Below are 12,736 nucleotides of genomic sequence, written 5' to 3'. Positions count from 1 at the left end.
ATATTAAAAATGCAGTTATAGCCTCAGTCTTTTTGACTGCATATGAGATAATATTTTCCTTAGTAGAGCTCAAAGTGCCTTCACCCTTTTAAAATCTGCGGCATTATTAATCCTGCTCAATGGCAGGAAATCCAAGTATTTGTAAGATTTAGTCAGCTCCAAGTCTTCAATAGCAGAAACTCATCACCACTGGCTTTCAGACACTCAATCAGCTCTCTCCCTCCTACTTACCTTTGCTCCTCCCCCAGTGTCCTCTCAAATGTCAGCCAACTCACTATGTCTCACTCTCATCTCTCAAGAGAAGCAGTGTGGCTTAATGGATAGCTCCCAGGCCTTGTAGTCAGAGGACCTGGGTTCTAATCTGCTGTGTGACCTTGGGCAATTCATTTAACTTTCTAGGCTTCAGTTACTTCATCTGTAAAATGAGGATTAAGACTGTGAGATCCATGTGGAACATGGACTGTGTCCTATCTGATTAGCTTGTATCTACCCCAGCGCTTAGTACAGTGCCTGGTACCTAATAAGTACTTAACAGATACTATATATATATAAAATTAACCTCTTGCTCACTCTTGTTTGGAACTCCTTCACCACTGAAATCTGGAAACCACTAGTCTTTTTGTTTTCAAAGCCTTTCTATAGTCACGTCACCTCCAGGAAGCCTTCCCTGGCTAATCTTTCATCTCCCCATGTGTCTTTCCTTCCTATCACTTAAGTAATTTTTTTATCACTTGAATAGTAACCCCTTAATAATAATGATGTTGGTATTTGTTAAGTGCTTACTATGTGCAGAGCATTGTTCATTCATTCATTCATTCATTCATTCAAATAGTATTTATTGAGCGCTTACTATGTGCAGAGCACTTTACTAAGCGCTTGGAATGAACAAGTCGGCAACAGATAGAGACAGTCCCTGCCGTTTGACGGTTTTACAGTCTAATCGGGGGAGACGGACAGACAAGAACAATGGCAATAAACAGCGTCAAGGGGAAGAACATCTCGTAAAAACAATGGCAACTAAATAGAATCGAGGCGATGTACATTTCATTAACAAAATAAATAGGATAATGAAAATATATACAGTTGAGCGGACGAGTACAGTGCTGAGCGGATGGGAAGGGAGGGGGGAGGAGCAGAGGGAAAGGGGGAAAAGAGGGTTTAGCTGCGGAGAGGTGAAGGGGGGGTGGTAGAGGGAGTAGAGGGAGAAGGGCAGCTCAGTCTGGGAAGGCCTCTTGGAGGAGGTGATTTTTAAGTAGGGTTTTGAAGAGGGGAAGAGAATTAATTTGGCGGAGGTGAGGAGGGAGGGCGTTCCAGGACCGCGGGAGGACGTGACCCAGGGGTCGACGGCGGGATAGGCGAGACCGAGGGATGGTGAGGAGGTGGGCGGCGGAGGAGCGGAGCGTGCGGGGTGGGCGGTAGAAAGAGAGAAGGAAGGAGAGGTAGGAAGGGGCAAGGTGATGGAGAGCCTTGAAGCCTAGAGTGAGGAGTTCTAAGCGCTGGGGGAGATACAGGGTCATCAGGTTGTCCCACGTGAGGCTCACAGTCTTAATCCCCATTTTACAGAGGCGGGAACTGAGGCACAGAGAAGTGAAGTGACTTGCCCACAGTCACACAGCTGCCAAGTGGCCGAGCCGGGATTCGAACCCAGGACCTCTGACTCCCAAGCCCGGCCTCTTTCCACTGAGCCATGCTGCTTTTAGGTAGTCATCTCTCCATCACCCTGGCATAGATTTTATGTACCTAATTTTTTAAAATTTGCTTTCCCCTACTTATAATTCATTTTAGCCTCATTGCCGCCCACTAGATTATAAGGCGCTTGAGGGCAGATGTAATGTCTAGCAACTCTATTGTATTGTGTTCTCCCAAGTGTTTAGTACAGTGTTTGGTACATAGTACGCAGCGTGGCTCAGTGGAAAGAGCCCGCGCTTGGGAGTCAGAGGTCAAGGATTCGAATCCCGGCTCTGCCACTTGGCAGCTATGTAACTGTGGGCAAGTCACTTAACTTCTCTGTGCCCCAGTTACCTCATCTGTAAAATGCGGATTAACTGTGAGCCTCACGTGGGACAACTTGATGACCCTGTATCTACCTCAGCGCTTAGAACAGTGCTCTGCACATAGTAAGTGCTTAACAAATACCAACATTATTATTATTAGTAGTAAGCTCTCAATACCATTGTTTGATTGGATGATCTTTTCCCAACTACTTAGTTCAATGATTGTGACTTTTAAGGAACCCTCCCTTCCCCCAGTTAGCTGTTTTCTTATTATTATATTATTATGGCATTTATATTATTATGGCATTTGTTAAGTGCTTACTATGTGTCAAGCACCTTTCTGAGCATGGGGCAAATACGAGTTATTCAAGTCAGGCACAGTTTCTGTCCCACGTGGGGCTCACAGTCTCAGAAAGAGGGAGAACAGGTATTTCATTCTCAGTTTACAATTAGGGAACTTGCCCAAGCAACTTGACATAGGTCACACAGCCAAGAAGTGGCAGAGCTGGATTCGAACCAAGGTCCTCTGAATCCCAAGCCCGTGCTCGTTTCCCTTAGCCATACTGCGTTCTACTCTTGAACAGAATTCCAACACCCCTTTTTTATTGGCATATTACTTTTATTACTTGTTTTTTCTTGTCATAAGTTCTAGGAAAGTTTTTTTTTGCTAACATTGGAAATCCTCATTGTGATTTCTTTTCTTGGTTTTCTTTATATCTGTTATCACTTCGAGTATACAGTTGGGTTTTACATTTATATCATTTTTTCAATTAATTTAACTTTGATTAATTCAATATTAGTCAAGTAAAAATTTAAGGAATTCAGTCATTTACTTGATCGGTAGTTCTTTTTCTATTGTTAAACTCTTCTTAGCTGTTTTCTCAGTTTGTTGATGCTTTTGTTGTAGTTTTCTCCAGTCTGGTTCACACTTCAACCTCTGTCATCATTTATTTTTATGTTAAAGGAATTTTTTTTTAATTCATTGATTTTTTTTGGGATGGTATTTATTCAGCACCTACTCTGTGCCAGGCACTATAGATATACGATAATCAAGTAATCAAGATAATCAAGATGATGGCGTTTGTTAAGCGCTTACTATGTGGAAAGCACTGTTCTAAGTGCTGGGGGATACAAGGTGATCAGGTTGTCCCACGTGGGGCTCACAGTCTTCATCCCCATTTTACAGATGAGGGAACTGAGTCTCAGAGAAGTGAAGTGACTTGCCCAAAGTCACACAGCTGACAAGCGACGGAGCCAGGATTTGAACCAGTGACCTTTGACTCCCAAGCCCAGGCTCTTTCCAATGAGCCACGCTGCTTCTCCAACACAGACCCTGTCCTATAGGGCTCACAGTCTTAATCGCCATTATACAGATGAGGTAACTGAGGCACAGAGAAGTTAAGTGACTTGCCCAAGATCACACAACAGACAAGTGGTGGAGCTAAGATTAGAACCCAGGTCCTCTGACTCCCAGGTCCATGCTCTTTCCACTGGGCCACAGAGATTTACCTGCTGTGACAGCTGCACTTTTAAGCCAAATTTGGTTCATAAACAGATCTGCTGTTTCTTTAGAGAGAAAAAATCTGGTTAATTCACATGATTTTTTAGGTGTCTGCCTTTGGGATAATATGTTGTTTTGATGTGTAAGGACTTTCAGATAGTCATTATGACTTGAAAATTTTGTTCTGCTAGATGGAACAATAGCAAAAGCTTTGATTCTTTCTTCTGTATTTCTATTGCTTCTTCCTTAATATGGTTCTTCATCACTTAGAAATGTACATCTCCATAGTCTGGTTAATCATCAAGATGGGCCTCATCTGCTTTTCTGTTGTTGCTAATTATTCTGTGATTAGTAAATGATATTCATTTCAATCTCAGAAAGCTAGTTTCTTATGAAAATAACTTTGTTTTCTATCTCCTACATTCTGGTCGGTTAAATCTTAATAATTCAGGATATATCATGACAATAATACACTCTTACTCATGTCTGTTGACCCCTTAATAATCATCATTATTATTGTGGTTTTTGTTAAGCACTTACTGTGTGTCAGCCACCGTACTGAGCACTGGGATGGATACAAGCAAATCAGGCTGACACAGTCCTTGTCCCATGTGGGGCTCACATTCTCCATCTCCATTTTACAGATAAGATAACTGAGGCACAGAGAGGTGAAGTGACTTGCCCAAGGCCACACAGCAAATGGCCTTCCCAAACTGAGCCCCCTTTTCCTCTGCTCCTCCTCCCCTCCCCATCACCCCTACTCCCTCTGCTCTACCTCTTTTCCCGCCCCTCAGCACTTGTGTATATTTGCACATATTTATTATTCTATTTATTTTATTAATAATGTATATATATCTACAATTCTATTTATCTATTTTGATGTTATTGATGCCTGTCCACTTGTTTTGTTCTGTTATCTGTCTCCCCCACTTCGAGACTGTGAGCCTGTTGTTGGGTAGGGATTGTCTCTATCTGTTGCCGATTTGTACTTTCCAAGCACTTAGTACAGGGCTCTGCGTACAGTAAGCGCTAAATAAATACTATTGAATGAATGAATTAATTAATATACCTAGAACTGTAGGGTTGCAGCTATGTAGTTCCATTCCATATGTTGTTCCAAATGCTTAGTGCAGGGCTCTACATACAGTAAGTGCTCAGTAAACCCAATTGATTGACTGATTGATTACTCCCTGTGAGATCGATTTGCTTCTTCAGATGGTGCTGTAGGCAATCCTTCTCTCAGTGAAATCCATACATTGTTCCAAGCACTTAGAGCAGTGCTCTGCACACAGTAAGCGCTCAATAAATATGATTGAATGAATGAATGAATCCTTTCCTTTCCATCCAAACTGCTATCATGCTAATCTAATCACTTATCCTATCTTCTCCTCCAACCTCCCTCCCCCAGGGACCGTAAGCTCGTTGTGTGCCGGGAATGAGTCTGTTAATTCTTATATTGTATTCTCCCAAGTGCTTAGGATAGTGCTCTGCACACAGTAAATGCTAAATAAATACGATTGAATGAATTGAATTAATCCAGCCGTGATTACTGTATCCGCCTCCTTGCTGACCTCCCTGCCTTCTGCCTATCCCCACTCCAGTTCATACTTCATTCTGCTGCCCAGATCATTTTACTGTACAGACTTTCAGGCTGTTTCCCCTCTCGTCCAGAACCTCCAATAGTTGCCCATCCATCTCCACATCAAACAGAAACTACTTACCATTACTCACCTCCTACAAACCAGCCTGTACCCTTACTCCACTAAAGCTAGTCTTCTCACTGTGCCTCTATCTCGTCCGTCTCGCCGCCGACCTCCCTCTCGTGTCCTGCCTCTGGACTTCTATACCTTCCCTCCTCATATCCAATAGACAATAACATCCCCTCCTTCAAAGCCTTTTTGAAGGCAGATCTCCTCCAAGAAGCCTTCCCTGACTAAGCCCTACTTACCTCTTCTCCCACTCCCTCCTGCGCTGCCCTGACTTCCTCCCTTTATTCATCTCCCCTCCCAGCCCCACAGTACTTATATACATGTCTTAGACTGTGAGTCCATTGTTGGGCAGGGATTGTCCCTATCTGTTGCCAAAATGTACATTCCATGTGCTTAGTACAGTGCTCTGCACATAGTAAGTGCTCAATAAATATGATTGAATGAATGAATATCTGTAATTTATTCATTTATATTAATATCTGTCTTCCCCTCTAGACTATAAAATCACTGTGAGCAAAGGAATGTGTCTGTTTATTGTTATATTGTACTCTCCCAAGGGCTTAGTACAGCAATCTGCACGAGTAAATGCTTAATAATAATAATGATGGCATTTTTTAAGCACTTACTATATGTGAGGCACTCTTTTAAGCGCTGGGGGCGGGGGGGATACAAGGTGATCAGGTTGTCCCACATGGGGCTCACAGACTTTATTCCCATTTTACAGATGAGGGAACTGAGGCACAGAGAAGTTAAGTGACTTGCCCAAAGTCACACAGCTGACCAGTGGCGGAGCCGAGATTAGAACCCATGACCGCTGACTCCCAAGCCCCGGCTCTTTCCACTGAGCCATGCTATACAATGGACTGACTGTCTATTGCCACTTGCCTGCTGAGTGAAATCGGTCAAGTCATTCAACTTCTCCATCCCACTGTTTTCTCATCTGTAAAATGGGGATAAAATATCATTCTCAGTCCCTTTTATACTGGAGCTCTATTTGGGACAAGACTTATCCCATCTGCTTACCTTGAGTCCACTCCAGCATTAGCAGGGCACTTGGCCCATAGTAAGCATTTAAAGACTACCATCCGTGTTATTGTAATAACTACAAAAGTACTGTTTTACAGATGCAACATTAAAGTATAAAACTGAGGTTAAACAGCAAGCAGGGCCATTTTATCCACTGGGCCAAATGAGCAGTGACCCAGAATCCGGTGTGCATACAAGTCCACGCCATGCTCTGAAGGGGCTGACCACCAGTTCCGACCCAGCAGACTCCATCCCCCTACTCTGAGCCCTCCCACCACAACAGCCTGATCTAAACGACCCCTGGACACGCCAGGGAGGGGAGGGCACACACGGAAAGCGGAAGAAGGAGCGAATTTGGAGTAGGAGCCCTTCTAATAAAAGTTGCACAAGATGCACCAGAATCTTAAAATGGCCCTTTTGAGAAGATAAAAAAATTCTAGTGAAAACTTTCTGGTCAACCTTTTTGGTAGCTGTTCCGTAGCCGTTCTTTTTTCCATACAACCTCCCTTAAAGTATGATTTATAGGAGACTACCATTTTGAACACACTACTGGGAGAGAACCCCTGAGTTTTTCCTTCGGATGCTGATACTTCGGTGCTTATTTGTATTTTCCCAGAACTACAATCGGCCTCCCGTGATGGCGTTAGCCATCCCCGTAGCAGTGAAATTCCTCCAGAGAGGTAACAAGGAGTTGTGCAGAAACATGTCAAGTTATCTATCTCTAGCTGCCATCACCAAAGCGGATCTACTGGCTGATCACACCGAGGCTATAGTAAACAGCATCCTCCAAGGTAGGCCCTGAAAACACAAAACTTCGTCTATTGGAGATTGTTAGATGAAAGATGATTCTTTTTCTAAATAAAAAGGAACCGAGTAAACTTTCCAAGTATGGGTGGGCCTTAAGCATGGACCTGGGAGTCAGAAGCATGGATTCTAATTCTGGCTCTGCCACTTGTCCACCACGTGACCTTGGGCAAGTCACTTCACTTCTCCGTGCCTCAGTTCCCTCATCTGTCAAATGGGGATTTAGACTGAGAGCTCCATTTGGGACAGGGGCTGTTTCCAACTTGATTAGTTTGTATCCACCCTAGTGCTTAGTACAGTACCTAGCACACAGTAAATGCTCAATAAATACCACAGTTATTATTATTAATAATAATAATAATAATGTTGGTATTTGTTAAACGCTTACTATGTGTAAAGCATTGTTCTAAACGCCGGGGTAGATACAGTGTAATCAGGTTGTCCCACGTGAGGCTCACAGTTAATCCCCATTTTACAGATGAGGTAACCGAGGCACAGAGAAGTTAAGTGACTTGTCCACAATCACACAGCTGACAAACGTCAGAGCCGGGATTCGAACCCATGACCTCTGACTTCCAAGTTCGGGCTCTTTCCACTGAGCCACGCTGCATCTCACAGCCACACTTATTATTATTAATAGTAGACCGGAAGTCCTTTGAGGGCAAGGATCATTTTGTATTCTCCCAAGTGCTCAGTACAGTGCTGACAGAGTGCTCTCTACTCTGTGAGTCTTCAACGGTGCTGATTCCCACTGAAAGAACTCACTGATATGCCAGTTGTGACAAGAGCTGTAATAATTCAATAAATGAGTAGTAAGTTCCTGGACTTATCACGATTTGGGACGGTAACTCTTTAGGCATTTTTTAGGAGGCTCAGCATGGCCTAATGGATAGAGCATGGGCCTAGACGTCAGAAAGACCAGGGTTCTAATTCTGGCTCCGCCACTTGTCTGCTGCGTGGCCTTGGGCAAGTCACTTAATTTCTCTGTGCCTCAGTTACCTCATCTGTAAAATGGGGATTGAGACTGTGAGTCCTACGTTGGACAGTAACTGTTTCCAATATAATTTTGCGTTTATCCCTCCTAGCACTTAGAACAGTGCCTGCCTGCAAGAAGGGGCTTAATGATAAATACCACAATCATTATTATTATCTCTCACATTTCTTCAAAAAATCAAAATCAGCCTAAGATCATTTGCTAATTAACTCTAGGCTCAAATGGGAGATCAAAGGATAAAGGACATTTTTGGTAGAAGGCCTCAATGTCTGGAAATTCCCTTTCTCCAGTTGGTTAAAGCAATAATAATAGTAGTAGTAGTAATGGAGTTTATTGAATTCCCACTGAATACAGTAGCCTGTATCAAGTGCATTTACAGATATTTACAGTTGGTGGAATCAGAACGAATAATCTGAGTGTGCAGTTGATTGTACGTCTATACAAGTAATGAGGATGCGTGTAAACAAAAGCTAGAGGTGGTTATTGGGTTGATTCCGTGTTTCTCAACCTTCAGAACACATTGTAAGATGAAAAAAAATATGAAATATCCAAATTATTCAAAGACAAATATTAATTTTTATTTGGTCCTTGGCTGATTTTTTTATTTCTTTGACTGTGGATTATGTTTACTTATTTTAGTCAACAGGCATGGAAGGTCCATTGAAATGATTACTTTAAAAATCATCACTCAAATAAATGACCTCGATTTATTCTTTCCTATGTTTCTTCCTTCATCCGTCCTTATCTTCTGCTTTCTTTTTTCATCCATTTGTAAGGAAAAGGTAATAATCACCGCACAGGCCTGGAAACCAGGGCCCAGATTCTAATCCCATTTCTGCCACTTGCTTGTTATGTGAGCTTGAGCAGATCACTTAATTTTTTATCTATCAAATGGGAATTAATTACCTGTTCTCCCTCCACCTTCAGGTGTGAGCCCCATGTGGGAAAGAGATTGTATCCAACTTGATTATCTTCTATCTATCCCAGTGCGTGGCATATAGTAAGCTCATTGTGGGCAGGGATCTCTCTGCTTATTGTTGTGCTCTACTAAGTAGTTAGTACAGTGCTCTGCACACAGTAAGCGCTCAATCAATACGATTGAATGAATGAATGTAGTAAGGGCTTTTAAATACCACAACTGTTAAATGTTACAACTACTACTACTACTACTACTAATAATAATTACGGTATTTGTTACGCGCTACTACGGCTAATAAAAAAAAGTTTTAGGAAGCTTTGTGACTCTCCAGTGAGCGATAATTACATCATTTGGAAATGTGGAATCGTCGGATTTCTATTTCCACCTTTCATTTTCAGAGATAAAGACAAAATTTGATATAGAAAAGCACCAAAACAGACCTCGTTCGTGTAAATTCTTTGTTCTTCGTCTGCACCTTCACGATTCCACCAGCAGATGTTGCTGTGAATTAGAACAAACAGAACGATTGGAAAAGAAGAAACTATTGTTTTTAAACCAAAGGCCCTTGATTGCAAAGATATGCAGTGGAAATATTAAAATATATCGGTCCATAGCTATTGACCCTTAACCCTTGGTCACTCCTTTTCAGTGAATATTTTCATTTGCAAGAGAGTTAAGACTGGTAATTTGAATCAGAATGGTGAGAAGATGTTCAATATTTGGTTATAAAGGCTGTGACGGCCTGTAGGATGAAATTCAATACGCCAGTGAACTTATAGGCCTTCACAAATGATGTCTTCAAGTTTTAATCCTTATTTTATAGTGACAGAAAGTTTGGTGATCATCCAATGTTATAACAGTCAAAAACACTACTTTCGCCTTACTCCAGTCAATCATTCATTCAATAATAGTATTTATTGAGCGCTTACTATGTGCAGAGCACTGTACTAAGCGCTGGGAATGTACAATTCGGCAACAGATAGAGACAATCCCTGCCCAATGATGGGCTCACCATCCATAATTCACTCTGTTGCCTGGGCCGTTTTTCTACAAAAAAATTCAGTCCATGTTTCCCCGTCCTCAAGAACTTTCAGTGGTTGCCCATCCACCTCCTCATTAAACAGAAACTCCTTAGCATTCACCTTGCCCCCTCCTACCTCATCACGCTACTCTCCTTCTTTAACCCAGCCTGCACACTTTGCTCCTTTGTACCTCAGTCTCATCTCTCTCACCACCGACCTCTTGGTCACATCCACTCTCTGGCCTGGAGCTCCCTCCATCTTCTGACGTGCATATCTGACACATAATTATTCTCCCCTATTTCAAAGCCTTATCAAAGGCACGTCTCTTCCAGGAGGCCTTCCCTAACTAAGCCCTTTTTTACTCTTCTTCCACTCCTTTTCACCTCTCATTGACTTGCTCCCTTCATTCATCCCCTCTCCCAGCCCCACAGCACTTTTCTACATATCTGTAATTTATTTATACCAATTTCTGTCTCCCCCTCTAGACTTTAAGCTCATTGTGGGCAGGAAATGTGCCTGCCAATTCTGTTGTATTGTACTCTCCCAAGCACTTGATACAGTGCTCTGAATACAGTAAGCACTCAATAAATACTTGAATGATTGATACACCAGTGATATTGTCTCAGTCAGGAATCTCGCCTTCAATCTAAGGAGGCAGTAATATTGTGTCAGAAGAGCTTTAGTCGATAAAACTGTAGCTCTTTGGTGTGAGGATTAATAGATGCATAAATTCATTCTGTTAATGATTATATTGTACTCTCCCAACTGCTTAATACAGTGCTTTGCACACAGTAAGTACTCAGTAAATATGATTGAATGAATGAATATATATACATACGTACACATGCACATTTATGTACGTGTGTGTGTATGTATGTATATATTTGTCGTTCGTATTCTAAGACACCACTGACAGTGACGTTCACCTACCTGGTGAGAAAATGCCAAAGTCTGATCTACCAATCCACAGTCCTGGCAACACTGGCTACATGAAAACCTTGTCCCTAGCAGTTCTCTTGTGCTTAATGGGAGATTTAGTAACAAAGGAAGAAAAACAGATCTTTTCATGCTTAATTCTTAAGTCTATTTGTATTAAAAGTTGATTACGTTAACCATTATTGTAGCGTATATACTGTGCTTAATAATTAAACCAATAATCAGATGGCTTTTAGAATCCATGAAATAGGGAGGAGCACAGTGAGCTTGTGCAACTGGAACAAGAACTTACTGGAATTTGTTTCCTAAATTGGTCACTGTTAATCTGCTTTCTTGTCCTGTTACCTCAAAGCGAAGAGCCTACTTCTTTAGAGATTTATGACCAAAACCACAACATTTTGCATTTGGGGAGGTTTTACGTGCCTGGTGACCTTGGGCAAATCACCTAACTTCTCTGGACATTGGCTACCTTACTGCTACAGGCTCTCGTTATATCCCGGCTAGACTACTGTGTCAGCCTTCTCTCTGATCTCCCTTCCTCCTCTCTTGCCCCTCTCCAGTCTATTCTTCACTCCGCTGCCTGGCTCATCTTCCTGCAAAAATGTTCTGGGCATGTCACTCCCCTTCTTAAACACCTCCAGTGGTTGCCTATCAACCTCCGCTCAAAACAAAAACTCCTCACTCTAGGCTTCAAGGCTCTCCATCACCTTGCCCCTTCCTACCTCTCCTCCCTTCTCTCTTTCTACCGCCCACCCCGCACGCTCCGCTCCTCTGCCGCCCACCTCCTCACCGTCCCCCGTTCTCGCCTATCCCGCCGTCGACCCCTGGGCCACGTCCTCCCGCGGTCCTGGAACGCCCTCCCTCCTCACCTCCATAAATCTAATTCTCTTCCCCCCTTCAAATCCCTACTTAAAGCTCACCTCCTCCAAGAGGCCTTCCCAGACTGAGCCCCCCGCCCTTTTTTCCCTCTGCTCCCTCTACCCTCCCCCTTTACCTGTCCGCAGCTAAACCCTCTTCTCCCCCCTTTCCCTCTGCTCCTTGCCCTCTCCCGTCCCACCCCCTCAGCACTGTACTCGTCCGCTCGACTGTATATATCTTCATCACCCTATTTATTTTGTTTGTTTTGTTCAATGAGATGTACATCACCCTGTTTCTATTTATTTGCCATTGTTTTCATGAGATGTTCTTCCCCTTGACTGTATTTATTGCCATTGTTCTTGTCTGCCTGTCTCCCCCGATTAGACTGTAAGCCCGTCAAAGGGCAGGGACTGTATCTGTTGCCGATTTGTACATTCCAAGCGCTTAGTACAGTGCTCTGCACATAGTAAGCGCTCAATAAATACTATTGAATGAATGAAAAAGGGGATTTAATACCTGTTCTTCCTCTTACGTAGACTGTGAGTCCAATGTGAGGCAGGGACTGTGTCCTACCTTATTGACTTGTATCTACTGTAGCATTTAGTGTACTACCTCATTAACTTGGAGAAGCAGTGTAGCATAGTGGATAGAGCACGGGCCTGGGAGTCAGGAGGTCATGGGTTCTACTTAGAGAAGCATCGTGGCTCAATGGAAAGAGCCCAGGTTTGGGAGTCAAAGGTCATGGATTTCAATTCCGGATCTGCCACTTGTGAGTTGTGTGACTGTGGCAAGTCACTTCACTTCTCTGTGCCTCAGTGACCTCATCTATAAAATGGGGATTAAGACTGTGAGCCTCACGTGGGACAACCTGATTACCCTGTATCTACCCCAGCGCTTAGAACAGTGCTCTGCACATAGTAAGCGCTTAACAAATACCAACATTATTACTCCCGCCTCCGCCTCTTGTTTGTTG

The 12,736-nt window shown here is 42.9% G+C and overlaps 1 protein-coding gene across 5 annotated transcripts in view; it reads left to right on the top strand.

The window, feature by feature from the left end:
- VEPH1 (ventricular zone expressed PH domain containing 1) overlaps window positions 1-12,736 on the top strand; it is a 189,048-nt gene that overhangs the window by 35,091 nt on the left and 141,221 nt on the right. For all 5 annotated transcript variants that reach the window (XM_029075215.1, XM_029075193.1, XM_029075201.2 and 2 more), the window contains exon 4: window positions 6,847-7,021. In XM_029075215.1, coding sequence (XP_028931048.1) covers window positions 6,847-7,021 — 175 coding nt within the window. The remainder of the gene's footprint in view (window positions 1-6,846; window positions 7,022-12,736) is intronic.

This window comes from Ornithorhynchus anatinus, chromosome 1, assembly GCF_004115215.2.
Source record: "Ornithorhynchus anatinus isolate Pmale09 chromosome 1, mOrnAna1.pri.v4, whole genome shotgun sequence".
NCBI lineage: Eukaryota > Metazoa > Chordata > Mammalia > Monotremata > Ornithorhynchidae > Ornithorhynchus > Ornithorhynchus anatinus.
Note: the sequence above shows the minus strand (reverse complement) of the source record. Positions and strands in the feature narration are given on the sequence as shown.